Source organism: Sylvia atricapilla, chromosome 26 (genome assembly GCF_009819655.1).
Source record: "Sylvia atricapilla isolate bSylAtr1 chromosome 26, bSylAtr1.pri, whole genome shotgun sequence".
In the NCBI taxonomy this organism is placed as follows: Eukaryota; Metazoa; Chordata; class Aves; order Passeriformes; family Sylviidae; genus Sylvia; species Sylvia atricapilla.
In genome coordinates, this window is record NC_089165.1 from 590,695 (window position 1) to 605,577 (window position 14,883).

The window sequence follows — 14,883 nt, forward strand, 5'->3', positions numbered from 1 at the left end:
TTAACTAATTCATCAACAAGCTGAAACCCTGCTAGGACCACCTGATGGGAGGCAAGGTGAAGGCGAATGTGCAGCGGTGCCCAGTGTTTATTCCGACCCAAAGGGCTGTTAATTATGCAGAGCAGGCACGGCGGCGCCGACAGGCTGCAGTTAATGGAGAGAGGAAACTGTAGCCCCGGGATCCTTTTCCTTCTCTTCCCAGCTCACCAGTAGTATGTCCCACAAGATGTCTGGGGGTGCCGGCAGAGGATACAGCGCTGTCCCAACATGCCCAGCTCTCCTGTCTCCGGCTCCATAGCTGGTAACTGGGAGCAGCCGTGCAACTCCCGGCCCATGGCAGACGGCTGTATCCTCCCGGGTTGCTGGATGCAGAGGGGCTGAGGAGCTGCACAGGGGAGCCCCAAGGACCTGCAAATTGCCTATGATGTTTATTTTACAACCTGCAAAACCTTTTGTAGAGGATTTACTTATACCCGCTGGTTAAAGTAGCTTTTATTCAAAAAATAGCCTTCTCCCATTTACATATCGTACAGACAGTCTGGCGGGGTCTCCAGGAGCCCCACCCGCAGCTTCCAGCCCCGCTATCTCCGGCACTCCCGAATGGCAGCAGCGGTGCGGACTTGGTCCCGACGGCTCCGGAACCTGTGCGTATCACAACCGTGAGGGGCACAGCGTCTCGGGGCAGCTTGTGCCCAAAACAGGTATTCCTCTGTGTCCTGTGTTTCCCTGCAGCTGGCGAGCAAAGAGTACATTCCTGGTACGTCCACAGTAGACTCAGTGCAGTCAAAGGAAAACCAGTATGTCCTCAGTACATCCCCAGTACACCACCCTCCCATCCCCATCCTGGATCTTCTGTTCACGCTCAGGAAGAGTAGATGCTCTGGAGTAGAATGGGGGAGAAGTGAGGCTGGTTTTTTCCTGCAGCATTTTCTTACTCCTGGAGTAACCTGTGAACTGTCACCTCCCTCTGCCTGAGCAGAGCAGGTCTTTCTTCCTGCATGGTTTGATTTATTTCCCTTTGCATGCAAAGAATCCCAGAATGGTTTGGGTTGGAAGGGACCTTAAAGCTCATCTCGTCCCAACTCCTGCAGACACAGTGTGTCCGCTGTCCCGGGACACCACAGGCTCTGTAACCACGAGCTGTCGAATTCAGCCCCATCACGGCTGGTCTGGCTCTCCCGGCCTGGCACAGCACAGCACGGTGGGTGAGCTGGGGGTGCTACCCAAACCCCGCTCCCTGCCTCCCCCGCGGGGAGCAGCAGATGCATCCGGGTGAGAGGACCGGGGCAGCTACCACCTGGCCCGGGGTGCAGATGTGCGGGAGGGAGAGCGGATGGAGCCTGGCAGCTGTGCTTACCTAAGCAAGCAGGGATCCCCCGAGGAGCAGCTGCCCAAGCACCTTCCCACATCGATTTCCTGCAAAGATTTGCAAAACAAAGGCACAAAAATCCCCTGCAGCCCCTCAGCAGAGACACCCCAGGACCCTCCAGCCTCAGGGGGAGGCATCCAACCCCAAAGAAAGGCAGCAGCAAGGCATAGCTGGTGAGAAGTATTTTGGGGGCATAGCAGTGGTTTTTGAGTCAGAGGTCCCTGTGCACAGATATACTCAACTAGAGAGTAGGGGCTCTGTTGAATTGGACATACTTAACAACCAAATATTTTTAAAAATAAATATAATTGTTCCTTAATTGCTTTTTAAAAGAAATATTCACTCCAAAGAAAAAGCCATTTGTTCCTTTATGGCCCTGATTTATGCACTAATTAGTGGCAACAGAATACATTTTATAGCATTAGAGAATACAAATGTGAGGGTTTTACCGCTCTAGTTTGATGCTAGTGTGAAGCTGCTGATGTTAGAGCATCCACCCAGCAGCTCAAACCCCCCGTGGGGGCCCAGCTGAACCCACCAGAGAGGAGTCAAACCCATGGAAACCTACCTTGAGCTGTTCCTCCCTGTGTCCTGCAGAGCTCTGGACAATTTCATAATAATATTCCACCTGGGAGACACGATAGATTTTTCCTTCATTTCGCAGTTCTCCAGTATCTGAACCACCTCCTCACCATGTGGGTTTTTGACCAGAGCAGTGCTGAACTTTATGGACACACAGAAAAGTCCATCTGCAAGGAACCAAGAGGGAAAATTAACCTGGAGCTGAAGCCAAGGTTCTTGCAGCAGCAGCACAGACCACCCAGCTTTTGACATCCAGCACCCACTGGAAAAGGCTGTTCTCTGTGTCAGGATCCCAGCTGGGAGTTTGGGGCTCATTCCTTCACCAGCTTAGGGCTTTAGTGACAAGTTTTATTTATCCATCCCAGTTTCAGACTATGAGGAAAGGGAGGTTATAGTGGGTGTAAGTTGTGACTGCTGTTCCTGACCCTGCAAAAGACCCAGTTCTGGGGAGCGAGCATAAGGCACTCCATGTTATATCTGAGAAAAACTGTATTTGAATACAAAATATTGATGGCAGCACTTTTCACAGAGCCACACTCTCACCTAGGGATAGGGGAATGTGACTTAGCATTTACTCAATTCAGCATTTCCTGCTGGATTTGTTAGGGACTGTGCCCTGAACGGACTTCTCAGATGCTGGAGCCAGTATTACAGGTTCTCCTGGAGATTCATTCCCCAGGCCCCTCCAAAGAGTTTGCTTTGCACTGGGCTCCCCACAGGAGCACCAAGTATGGCATCTGCCACCGCGGGGTGGGGGAAGGGAAGGGAAGGGAAGGGAAGGGAAGGGAAGGGAAGGGAAGGGAAGGGAAGGGAAGGGAAGGGAAGGGAAGGGAAGGGAAGGGAAGGGAAGGGAAGGGAAGGGAAGGGAAGGGAAGGGAAGGGAAGGGAAGGGAAGGGAAGGGAAGGGAAGGGAAGGGAAGGGAAGGGAAGGGAAGGGAAGGGAAGGGAAGGGAAGGGAAGGGAAGGGAAAAGGATGCCCCAGTTCTAGGGTGTATGATGAAGGAAGGCTGGTACCAGAAGGGTGGAAGGGGGAGGTGGACAATGGCCCCAGCTCCCAGAACAAAATCCTGCTCAGCAACTGGAGAGAAGGGACAAGGGTCCTCCAGCTGCAACTACATCTAGTTGAAATGGGAGAGGCACAGACTGTCCAGCATGGCTCAGTCTGAGCTGATGTTCTGTGCAGAAAGAAACTATATTGTTTCTGTGCTAAATCTCCTGGCTTTCCTCCCCTCATCGAGTAAATTAGGGTTAAGAATCTCATTGCATGAGCTAGAGGACAGGTAGGAGGACGACTGAGCTGATGGCCAAGTGGGTTTGGGCTCTATTTAGGACCTGGTTCTGCCTTGCCCCAGCCCTTGGGTGTGGATCCTTTGGGGCTTGTGTTTCGCTCCTGGCTTTGAACGGATTTTGAGAGTTTCCTGCTTCCTCCCAACTACTTCAGCAGCTGCTGGAGGAGACTTTGTTTCAGGATGGAACTGTTTTCAGGGGAAGGAAAAGTCATTTTCTGAAAGCAAGTATCTCCGGCATGCCTCAAGAGTGGGACACAAAATGACAACGGATTTCTGGAAGTCAGGATTTTTGGGTGAGATTTTAACACCCCTCTCCAGCCCCGTCCAACTCCCGTCCCTCTTCTCCCCCGCCCCGTTCGTTCCTCTGATGTTTCCAAGTCTTTATCATGACGCTGAAAGTATCAGCCCGACTTTATGCGGGAAGATCCAGAAGGAAAGTGCAGAGACCTGCCCTAGGGCAGAGGCAAGTACACATTTGCCAGCCCTGGGCTATTACCATGATTGAGATTCTCCCGCTCCATTAATTCCCCTCCCCAGAGCATCAGAATCTCCAGCACCTTCCACTAACACGTCTGGGAAGTAAATGCTGATTCTCCCAGCTCTGGAAGAAAGCACTTCACGCTGCCTAATTGCCTTTTCCACTTGCAGCTGCATAACCAGCTGCTGCTGCCGCCTTTGCGGGGCTGTGGGGCTCCTGGCGCAGCCCCAGGAGGGGACCCGGCCTCAGGCAGAGCCCTCGGGGGGCTCCGCTGCCCACTCCCGGCCCCTCCAGTTCACAGAATCGTGAAATGAATTTCTAGGCACCTGCGCTCTTCTCCGGTCTCACTTTGGCACTCCCGCGGTCTCTGTCCCTCTCTAGTGGCGGAGCCACAGCCCTGCCACAGCAGCTGCCGGCAGGTTTCAGCGGATTGGGGTTTAGAAATGCCAAAAAAATGACGTCAGCAAATTCCAGGACAATGGAATTTGTCAAACAGTTGTGGTAAATCATTTCAACATCACCTTCAATTCTGATAAAATCAGTTCATCTCCACTGGTGTGTCTTGGGTTATTTTATGAGTGAACTCACAAGACAGCTCACCAGTTCACAATGAACGAGTTCAGCTTCGTCCCAGTGGGAGGTTTTGGCCCATCTGGAATGATTTAGTTTGGAATTTCCGTTTCCAAGTGAATTTTGAATCATCAGTCTAGTTCACTGGTACTAAAAGGGCATTTCAGACTCTCAGTAAGGAAATTGCATTTTCCAGGGCTTTGCTTCCAGCAGAGCTTTTATCATCAGGTTGGTTTCCTTGCTTTGATTGTGAGGGTCGGAACAGAGACCCCTAAAGTCCGTGCCCAGCCTGGGTTACTCTGATTCCACGCTCTCTGGCTAGAGGATGTACACAAGGTGGTTGTATCATCATCCTCACCCATGCACATGGCAGAGAATTATCACCGAGCTTGCAGACCTGTGTGGTAAAGGCCCAGCAACAGGAAACTCAACCCCAAAACACAATCCCAATACTCCCAAAGGCAGACTGCATGCCCTGAGTTTGGACTTTGGTGCTGGTCACACAAGAGGGCTCGTTTCCGTATTCCCAGAAGGAGGGAGGGAGGGAGAGGAGCTCTCTCTCCCTTGTTCCCATCTGCACTATAGGCTGGGTCAGAGCATTTCCCCACGTAGATCATGACCTCCCAGGGAGAGTCTGGAAAGAAGGTTTTCAGGGTCGGGAGCCAAAGACATTCCTCGAGGTAGGTGCTGCAGTGGCAACAACCCTCAACCACCTCCCCCCTCCCTAAGGCCTTCGAGGAGCAGGAGCCACTCCAGGTGCAGCTGGGCCGGCTCATGGCAGGACCCCTGGGGCAGGAATGCGGGGCTCTCACCTGCAGAGGCACAGGACAGTGCCAGGGGACATGCCCGTGTAAAAACACAGCACAGGGAACAGCCTCCATCATCAGCTCCTGACACAAACCTCCCCTGACCTGGAACTGGCTCAGCTTTTACTCCTCTCTCTCTCACCCTTCCTGCCTGGAGGACACTACACCAACAGTGCCACAGTGCTGATAACAATGAGACAAATGATAAGAAAATTTGTCTTAGCTACAGGTGATTCCTCACAGGACACATATGTACACATCACCCACAGAGTTTCCACCTTTCTCTAGGGTCTTTTATCCCAGTGAAGATGGGACTTTAGGCAATGTCAGCTCTCCTGGGATGAGAAGAGCACCACAGCCATGTCCCCAAATGCACAGGCTCCTTCAAGTCCCTCCTAAGATTGATATATGGCACATCATCTGGGAATGACATCCCTGTCAGTCTTGCTCAAAGAGGTAGAAACAAGCCTCCAACCTCTTTAAACATGAGAGAGCAGCTCTCACATACAGCAGAAGTGGCTGAAAGAGCTGCTGGGCTGTGAGCAGCCAGAACCGTGCTCAGATGCTGGCAGGGCAGCCAGGTGCACACTGCCACAACCCCTTCCTTGAGCTCTGGTCCTTCCTCTGCCGCGAGGTATGCAGCACTGCTGGAGTTCCATCTGTCTTGCCTGCACAAGCCACTGCTTGGGCCAGGGGAGTATGAGAGACTCAGCAATGGGTTTTCTCAGAAGCCAAAAACAGGTCTTTTAAAACATGTATAAAACCACAGCTCCAGTCACCAGCACCTGACCTTCCCCCTGCTCCAAGCACTCACCTTCCTGCTCCTAAGGAAATTGAGCATGGAGAGCCCTGGGATGCTGAGGTGGAGGGAGCTGATCCACTGGGATGGGCAGCTGGAGCAGCACTTCCCGACACCCGCACTGACAGCACTGCCAGAGATGTATTGTGTGATACAGGGCCCAAACCAAGGCTGAGTACCACACAAACACTGACAAAAAGGCATGGCCCACCCCTGGGAAGTCTGCCTGGGAGAGAGATTCCTTCAGTCTGAGGTGGAAATTCCTAAGCGACAGTCTGGCAGTAGCAGTGCTCTCACATCAAACTGGTGTTTACAGACCAGGAATAAAACATTTTATATTAGACTGGTCAGTGCACACAGACTAAAAAAGAACTAAAATTATACTAAGAAATCACAGGCTTTTTCTTTAGTGAGTACACATGAGGGATGGGGGTTTGAACAGGTGAGTGCCCTGGTTAACAAAGGGAAAAGGGGGTGCTCAGCTATGGCTGAACTGCAGATCTTGCACATACTGAGCAAGCCTCAGCCCAGCAGGTCCAGAGCAGAGGGCTTCGTCTCTCTTGGAGCCCAGTGAAGCTGCTCAAGCTGGAAACAAACCTGTATCCTGGAAACAAACTTGTCTCCCCCAGCCAGACCCCAATTTCCTGCATTGGCACATCAGCTCCGTCAGAAGATGCAAAGGTGGGATCTGGTGTGGGAGCAGGGGAGGTGCAGGACCATGGCATACAGGTTTAGATTGGTTTGCTCTGCTGTATTTTGAGTTTACAAATTATCAGTGTTTATTGGCTAAAGTCTGTTTCTTCTGGAAATCCTTTTGAAGTTAGCTATTTTTCCTTAATAGCAGTGTCCATACTTCAAGATTTATTGATGTAAATCCTTATTTCATCAGATAATAGGGAACAAAATTTGCACTAAAAGTTCCCACATCATCATCTACTACTGTAATCTGTTTGCTTAGACCTGCTGAAGTGACAGACAGTGTGTGCTGCAAAAATGTAAATTTTGCATTTGACTTAAAAATGGATTTTCAGTGCACCCAGTGCCAGCTGCAGAGGACCAGGAAACAGGAAGGGACATTTGCAACTCACACTTGGGGTACAGCTGCTGCTGGCTGTCTGAGGATCCATTTGCTCAGAGAAGGCATGAGCAAGAAGCCAGGCAGCAATTCCCAGCTTATCAGCCATTCCAGTGGTGACCCCTGTAGATGCTCCTCACCCACAGCAGGGCGAAGACAGCTGGCACTTGTCAAAGGACACTCTGCCAGCTCAAGACACTGTTAACCCCTCTTCTCCCAGCTCTGCTGCCACACAAGTGTGTTTTTTAATTTTTGCAAATACTTTATATGAACCCAAAGAGGTTGCAGCTGACTGAAAGCTGGTGGATGGTGTCCTGATTTTCAAGAACAAGGAGGATCCCAAAAACTATGGGCCTGTCAGTGTCATTTCAGTGCTTGGTAAAGTTATAGAGAAGATTATTCTGTAAGGTGTTGAAAAACACCTGGAAGACAACACAGTCACTTGCCACAGCCAGCATGACTTCCTGAGAGGAAAGTCCTGCTTGTCATACCTTTTATGGCAAAATGACCCACCTGGTTGATCCAGGAAAGCCAGCTGATGTAATCTTTTTGAATTTCAGTAAAGGCTTCGTTACTGTCTCTCCCAGGATCCTTATAGACAACTGTCCATCCTATACCTAGAAAACCATATCGTGGGATGGGTGGGCAACTAGCTCATGGGTAAGGCATGAAGGGTGACAAAGGGTGATATCAGGCTGGCACTAGTCACCAGTGCAGTTGTGCAGGGCTCCATCCTTGGCCCTGTGCTCTTCAACCTCTTCATAAATGTCTTGGACACAGGACTGGAAGGGACACTGAATATGTTCACAGATGATACAAAACTGGGAGGAGCTGCTGACTTCCTCAAAGGCAGGGAGGTGCCACAGGGAGATCTCAGTAAATCAGAGTGCTAGATCATCACCAACCATATGAAGTTCAACAAGGGAAAGTGCTGGTTCCTGCCCTGGGGTGGGGCAGCCCTGGATGCAGGGACAGACTGGGAATGAGAGGCTGGAGAGCAGCACCGTGGGAAGGGACCTGGGGGTCCTGGTCAGTGGCAAGTTGGATCTGAGTCACAGCTGAGTCCTGGCAGCCCAAAGGGGCACCGTGTCCTGGGGGCACCAGGCCCAGGGAGGGATTGTCCCACCCTGCTCTGACTGGGGCAGCCTCACCCCAGTGCCGGGGGCACTTTGGGCACCACAAGATCAGAACGATCCAAAGCTGTTGGAGAGTGTCCAAAGGAGAGCAACAGACAGTGAAGGTCTTGAGGGGAAGCCATTTGAGGAGCAGCTTCAGGGCATTTAGTCTGTTCACACTGCAGGAGACTGAAGAGAGACCTCATTGCAGTTATACCTTCCAAGGAAAGGAAGAGGAGGGGCAGACACTGATTTCTCTGTGGTGACAGTGACATGATGTAAGAGACGGTCCGAAGATCATCTGCCTCACCACCATCATCAAGGACAGAGACTGATACCCGTAAAAAAGACTCTAAAACCCCAACACAGGAGTGCTGGTCTGGCTCAGGTGGGACGTTTGCCAAGCGTTGCCTGCAGGTGTGTTCAATGGAAAAAGCTAGCACACATTTCCATGGGAACATCAGAACCTGAGCAGAAACAATGGGCAAGTCACAGTGAATGGAGTGCACTTGCTGATGGCTGTACCTGTTCTGGTTAACACTGCACCTGCTGATGGCTGTACCTGTTCTCAGTTCTCTCAAAATGAACACACCGTAACGATTTCCCCACCTTTTGCCCAACTGCCTGTCACTTTGGAAAGGACTATATAGACCCCTGAGTTAACCAAAGACTTTTGAGATCTCCCCATGGAAGAAGACGGATCTATTGGCCAGACCACAAGGATTTTGTCTCTCCATTGGTAGCTATTACCCACCCCCTCTTTCTCTTTTCACACTGTCCTTTATTTCCTTTCAAATCTTTCTATCGCATTTGATGTTGGCACTAGTAAAAGTGCATTTCTTTTGATTAATAGTGAAATCCCCTCTGTGTTGTTTTTGCACTCTGAGATCAGTTAACAAACCGTCACAACCTCCACTTGCATTAGTGGATCGTGACACATGACCCGAGGGAATGGGCTGAAGTGATGCTGGGGACCTTGAGGCTGGGTATTAGAAAAAGGCTCTTCCCCCAGACAGTGGTGTCAGGCACTGCAACAAGCTCCCCAGGGAATAGTCACAGCACTAAACCTGACAGAGCTCAAGGAGCATTTGGACAATGCCCTGGGGCACATGATGTGACTCTTGGAGATGGTTCTGTGTAGGGCAGGGAGTTGGACTTGATGATTTTTGTGGGTCCCTTCCAACTCAGCATATTCTGTGATTCTGTGATTATATTTTCATCATTTATTCTTCTAAAGTTGATGTCTCTGGAGCTGAAAAGCTGTCACTGCTTGTAACAGCTCTTAATTTGGATATGATTTTATCATTCCTATTGTACACAAGAAGCTGGTATTTGGCAAATACTAAAGGTTAAATCTGTACAAGTGCTACTGTCATGCACTGAAAAACCCTAAGAAACCGCAGAGTGTGAAGCTGTTGTGTCCTTACAGCCAATGCAAAGGGGAACCAGGCCCACAGGCTGCTCCTGAAGGCCACAGACTTTTTTCTGATGAGCAAATGGAGCTACTTTCTACTTCCTCGGCTTTCTCTGCTTTTACAGGGCAGCTTGTTGTACTGCTGATAGCACTTACAATGTCAATTCTGGGAAGCAAAAGTCTGCAGTTGTCCTGAACTTATGCAGCAATAAACAGGGAATTCAAATACAGAATCAACCATGATGCAGCTCAGCTCCAGGGAACTGAGCTCCTTTGTGCAAAGGAACACACAAAGGGGTCAGGCTACTCATCAGTTCCTGTGCTACAAAAGATGTTTAAGTGTTCAATCATCTGGGCAACAGGTCCCCAGCACACTTCTGTCCTTAATCCCCCAATGGAAAATGTCAACATAAAAAAAGCAGCCAAGGGATGGGCAGGATGTGAGTGTGGAAGCATCAAGAATTTTGGTTTCTGGAGGGTGAAGGGGAACTCAGAGGAGCTGTGGCTGTCCCATCCCTGGAAGTGTTGGGCCATCAAGGCCAGGTTGGACAGGGCTTAGAGCAACCTGGTCCAGTGGAAAGTGTCCCTGACTGTGACAGGATGAGCTTTAAGGTCCCTTCCAATCCAAACAACTCCATGATGCTATGAACTCACCATGCCCAATATGGAGGAAATGGCTCTGCCTCCTGCAGCAGCCCCTCTCTGCAAACAGATTCCCTTGCTGCTCCACTCTGCCGATGGCTCCTTAACCTGTGGTCATAAACCACCGATCCCAGCATTACCCCAGTTACAATTCCCCACCTTTTCTGCCTGAGCTGGGATGAGGCACTGAGTACCCAGCACAGCTCCAGCTGCTCCCTATCCTGAACTAAATGGCTCCAGCATAAAGAAGAGATTTTCTTATAGATGACCATGACACATCCGACCCAGGCCAGGTGGGCTGAACACCCTATTTAGTTACTCCAGGAAAACACTCTGGCACTATTATCTCACTGTTTATCTGCTCTCATCTACCTTACTGCCGAGCTGGGTAAAAGGAGTCCCCTCCCACACCACAAAGGAGCCCATGGGCACTAAGCCCCCCCAGATTCCTGCACAGCAGCTTCCCCTGACACAAACCCCCACACTGCTTGCCAAGTGCAGATGCTCCTCTATGCTGTTCACTGTGGAAAGCACACACCAACCACAGCAGCATCAAATGCCAGCAGAACCTGCTGCAGCCCCACACCACATCCCCTCTGCTTGCCCCCACCAGAGGCCAAAGCACTGCCAAGGATGAGAAGGAAAAAGGAACTTACTGGCAAAGACGGGAGCCTGCAACAGCCCTGCGAGGAAGACCACAGCTTGTGGCTCCTGCATGCTGCACCCTGGGAAGCACAGGAACAGTACCTCTGACATTTATACCTGCCCCCCCTGGCAAGTGAGAAGGTGAACAGCTCCAAGCCAAACAGGCTTGCATATCCCAGCAAATGTCCCTTGACTGTGATCTGAAGAAACACCTCGGCAGCCTGGGAAATAAGCATCTCTCCCACATGATCAGGACTGTGCTCCCAGCATGTTTAGGCTTCAATCAGGCTCACAGTAAACTTCAAAGTGTTTCTTGAGAGCCACTCACTGGATTTGCTGAGAGCCTGGGGAAGCTCCCTTGGGGGTCTTTGTTCTTACCACCACTTCCAAACTACAAACCACAAACCACAAATTTAAGTTTGTGGTGACCAGGAGCCACTCTCAAATACTCTCATTTGAAAGAACATGCATCCTTCATCCTCCTTCATCCCATTCAATGGTTTTATCTGTGGATAACCCTGTCCTGTCCCTCCTCACAGCAAATGGAGTCAGAGCTGGCACTTGAACAATGCTGGCAACACAGCAGTGTTGGCACATTGTTCCAGTTGTCACAGCAGTGATGGCAGCACGTCCCCCACAGCCACACAGTTCTGCTGTTAACTCTACAGAGGAAAGCACTAGTTAAAGTAGGAAAGCTCTAGTCACCAAAGTCCTGGAAGCAGCAGAGGCAGCACTGGTGCCCTTGTGCTGTCAGGGCTCTCAGACATGGCCGATGACAGCACCATTCCTGAACACAGAATGCACACAGTCCCTCACCACAGAACTCGGGACCTCTGCACCATCTTGTCCAGGGACACAGCACAGGGAATAGATCCAGTTCCCAGGGAAAACATTTTTGCCAAATTGAGGAGTGAGAGCACACAAGAGAATAGGGGTAGCAGCATGGACACTCCTCTGGCATTCAAAATGAGGTTCAGGGGGTTGGGTTTTTTTTTCCTGCAATTACCTACAAGTGCAACAATCACAGACACTTACAGAAACTGCACAGCCCTTGGAACAAGCCGAGTTCCCCTTGAGCTCACCCCGTGTTCCTGGAGGACAACTGGGTCTCTCTGGAATGAATGCCTTGTGAAAACAATTAGCAAAGCCAAAATGCTAGAGAAGGCATCCTATCAAAACCACACCATTTACCACCACACTACAGGATCCCCAGCCCAGACCAGAAATCAGCACAGCTGCTCAACAACAATAACAAAAGTTTAATTGTGTTAAGAGACAAACATACATAACAAAACCCACACTTCCATTAAAAAAATTCCTTGTGCCTGGGCACCTGAGCCAAGCCACTCTCTGTTCACAGCTCCGTGGTGCTGCAGAGTACCCAAAGAGGCTGGGACTGCTACTGGGAGTTACTGTTGTATAACCTGGCCAGAGCAGAGAGCTGCACTACAGCCACATGGGAAGGGACATAAAAAATAGTTATGAAAAAATATGCATTTTAAATAAAGAACTTACAACAACTTCAACTTTATATAAAATATCATGGTTGCCATGTTTCAACTTCAGTGTCTCAATTCTAAGAATTATTTAACTCTCAGCATCCTGTTTTCCATCTTGCACCACCTCTGCAGTCTCTTTCTCCAGAGGGCTGTCTCTGTCCAGCTCAGTCCAAAGTACCTGAAAATGAAAAAACACAATACAGTCTCAGGAATCAGAAGCGCAGTTCTGTGAACAAAAAAAAGTCTTGTTCACAAGCTGGCAAAAGAAAGTGCAGTCACTTTAAAGTTTAAGCAAATAAACACACACAAGTAAAACCAAATCTAGCTCAAAAAACTACTACACGTGCCTCAGGGTCCAGGTGTATCGTTACAATTCGGGACAGCTCAAGTAACGATACGTGTAAACTCCAGTTCTCCAGAGGGCACTATAGCAATGATTTATTGAAAGACAGACTCTTTTATACAGTGTTCCAGTACAATGAATTTGATTGGTCATTTGGAACAACACCTCTTGACCGTTTCTTATAAGTAAACAGGAACCAGGCAAAAACACCATCTGCTAATGGTATTTTACTTTCCAAGGATTGTTTTGATTCCTCCTTACGATTTCCCAGGCCAGAGTGAGAGAGTGCTAAGTTCCCACAGGCTCTGCCGCTGCTGCCTGAAGCCTAAAAATCCATGTTGTGATCACTGTCAGTTCCCACACAGCTGAGCCATTCCAGTGCTCAGAGGGGCATTGCAATCCACACTAGGAATTACTGATGATGCGGAAGCAGAGAGCTTTGCAAATGATTCAGTTCTTTCTCTCCTAAGTAGGTGATTACACAAAATACTGAAATCAAGTAGAAACTCACCTTCCAAAAAAGCAAATTCATCAATAGCGTCAATGGCATTATCTAAAAAGCAAATTGAGACCAATTAAAATATATAAACCAACTCCATATTTGCACCTGTTTCAAACTGCAGCATTTGAAACTACGTAACAGCATAGTGACCAATTTCAAAGAGATTTACTTGTTTTGGAGATAGTGTGTGAAATTATGAGTGTAGCCTTTGGTAGAAGTTTTTCTCTACCATCTTCAGGGAAAGAAAGTAGAAATCCATAATTACTTCAGCACCTCCAGATAGGTGGAAAAATCCCCCATTGCAGCAACCCTTTGCTAAGGCCAGTACAGAACATGCTCCCATACCCAGGTCTTTTCTTTGCAGGGTTTTTCTTTTTCCTTGCTGGGCATACACGTAAGCATCTTTGGCTATGGTTTCAACAAACAGCTCCTGCAAGGCAAAACAGGACAGGTTCACATAGGAGATGAGAGAGAGAATATCCTGAAGAAAAAGGAAGGTCCTAAAAGGCTGCAGGATTAAATCAGACTCTTTGTCCTAATACTACCCGTTCCCAGTAAACAGGTCTGAAAATACCAGAGGAAATGGCTGGACAGTGAGGCACAGGACAAGCAATGAGGGAGAAAGCTAGGAACCCACGTTCTCTGAGAGACTCACTCCACACCAGGGGCTCCCAGGGCACCTTCCGAAAGGGGAAAGTGTCCTGTGCTCAGGAGATGAACCATGAATTCCTTCAGGTGGAGAAATACCTCTAAGATCATTGCGTCCAATCATCAACCCAGCACCACCTCCACGTTCACCACCACCCCATGTCCCCAAGTGCTACATTGTTTTAAACAGTTCCAGGGATGCTGACTGCCCCGGGCAGCCTGTGCCACAGCTGGACAACTCTCTCCATGAAGGAATTTTCCCAATATCCTAAACCTCCCGAGGCCGTTTCCTCTTGGCCTGTGCCTTCTTGCTTGGGAGAAGCGATCGACGCCCACCTGGGACCCACCCACTCCTCCTCAGGGAGTTGTCCAGAGCCAGAAGGTATCCCCGAGCCTCCTTTTCTCCAGGACGAGCCCCTTTACCAGCTCCCTCAGCTGCTCCTGAGGCTCCAGACCCTTCCCCAGGTCGGGCCGGTCGCAGTCGCCCGGGAGTCCGTGAGCCGCCGCCCGGGAGAAAAGGAAAAACGTCCCGGGACAGACTGAGCAGCATCCCCGCATCCCGCAGCGTTCCGGCCTCCAGGGCCCCCAGGGGCCGCCCCTCACCGTGGCCCGCGCCAGCACGAACACGGCCTCCTGGCTGGCCAGGGTGACGTCCGGGTCCGCCTTCACCAGCGCCTTCACCCGCGCCAGCGGCAGCCGGGCCAGGCGGGCCGCCCCCGGGCCCTGCGGCCCCCCGCCCGCCGCGTCCTCCCCGGGCGCGGCCGCCTCGGCGGGCCCCGGCCCCGGCCCCGGCCCCGGCCCCGGCCCCGGCCCCGGCCCCGGCCCCGGCCCCGGCCCCGGCCCCGGCCCCGGCCCCGGCCCCGGCACGGCCGCCGCCGCCATCCCGCCCGAGCGCTGCGCTTGCGCGGGGCCGGGCCGCGCTCGGCGGGGCCTCGCTGCATCCCCGCGGCGCCGGCGGCCCCGAGGGCGGGCGCTCCTCCTTCCCTTCCCGCAAAACGCAGCTCCTCAGCTTCCCCTTCATCCCGTCCCCAGACACAGCCCCTCGTCTTCCCCTTCACCGTGTCCCTTAACACAGCCCCCATCCCCGTCCTCCCCAAAGATAGCCCT

General features: G+C 50.9%; 2 protein-coding genes across 2 annotated transcripts; both read right to left on the minus strand.

Annotated features, from left to right (window-relative positions):
* Positions 1 to 1,353: 1,353 nt before the first annotated feature.
* LOC136371771 (uncharacterized) lies at positions 1,354 to 10,856 on the minus strand. Its single transcript, XM_066336046.1, is given in 8 exon segments — positions 1,354 to 1,416; positions 1,938 to 2,014; positions 2,017 to 2,118; positions 4,869 to 5,007; positions 5,009 to 5,074; positions 5,909 to 6,039; positions 10,155 to 10,241; positions 10,796 to 10,856. Coding segments are annotated over 8 exon segments (726 nt in total).
* Positions 10,857 to 12,023: 1,167 nt separating this feature from the next.
* Positions 12,024 to 14,658, minus strand: LOC136371772 (DNA polymerase epsilon subunit 4-like). The gene is made up of 4 exons (XM_066336047.1): positions 14,380 to 14,658; positions 13,474 to 13,558; positions 13,138 to 13,179; positions 12,024 to 12,461 (listed from the first exon to the last, which is right to left on the minus strand). Exons 1-4 carry the CDS (start codon positions 14,656 to 14,658, stop codon positions 12,448 to 12,450), a joined length of 420 nt encoding a protein of 139 aa, XP_066192144.1. The 3' UTR covers positions 12,024 to 12,447.
* Between the last annotated feature and the right edge of the window lie 225 nt (positions 14,659 to 14,883).

What these genes read in the sequence shown, in the direction of transcription:
- LOC136371772 (XM_066336047.1), bottom strand. Translation starts at nt 14,658, where the DNA reads ATGGCGGCGGCGGCCGTGCCGGGGCCGGGGCCGGGGCCGGGGCCGGGG. An exon ending in TCGTGCTGGCGCGGGCCACG is followed by an intron (nt 13,559 to 14,379) that starts GTGAGGGGCGGC and finishes TTTGCCTTGCAG; the next exon opens with GAGCTGTTTGTTGAAACCAT. An exon ending in CCTGCAAAGAAAAGACCTGG is followed by an intron (nt 13,180 to 13,473) that starts GTATGGGAGCAT and finishes TTTGCTTTTTAG; the next exon opens with ATAATGCCATTGACGCTATT.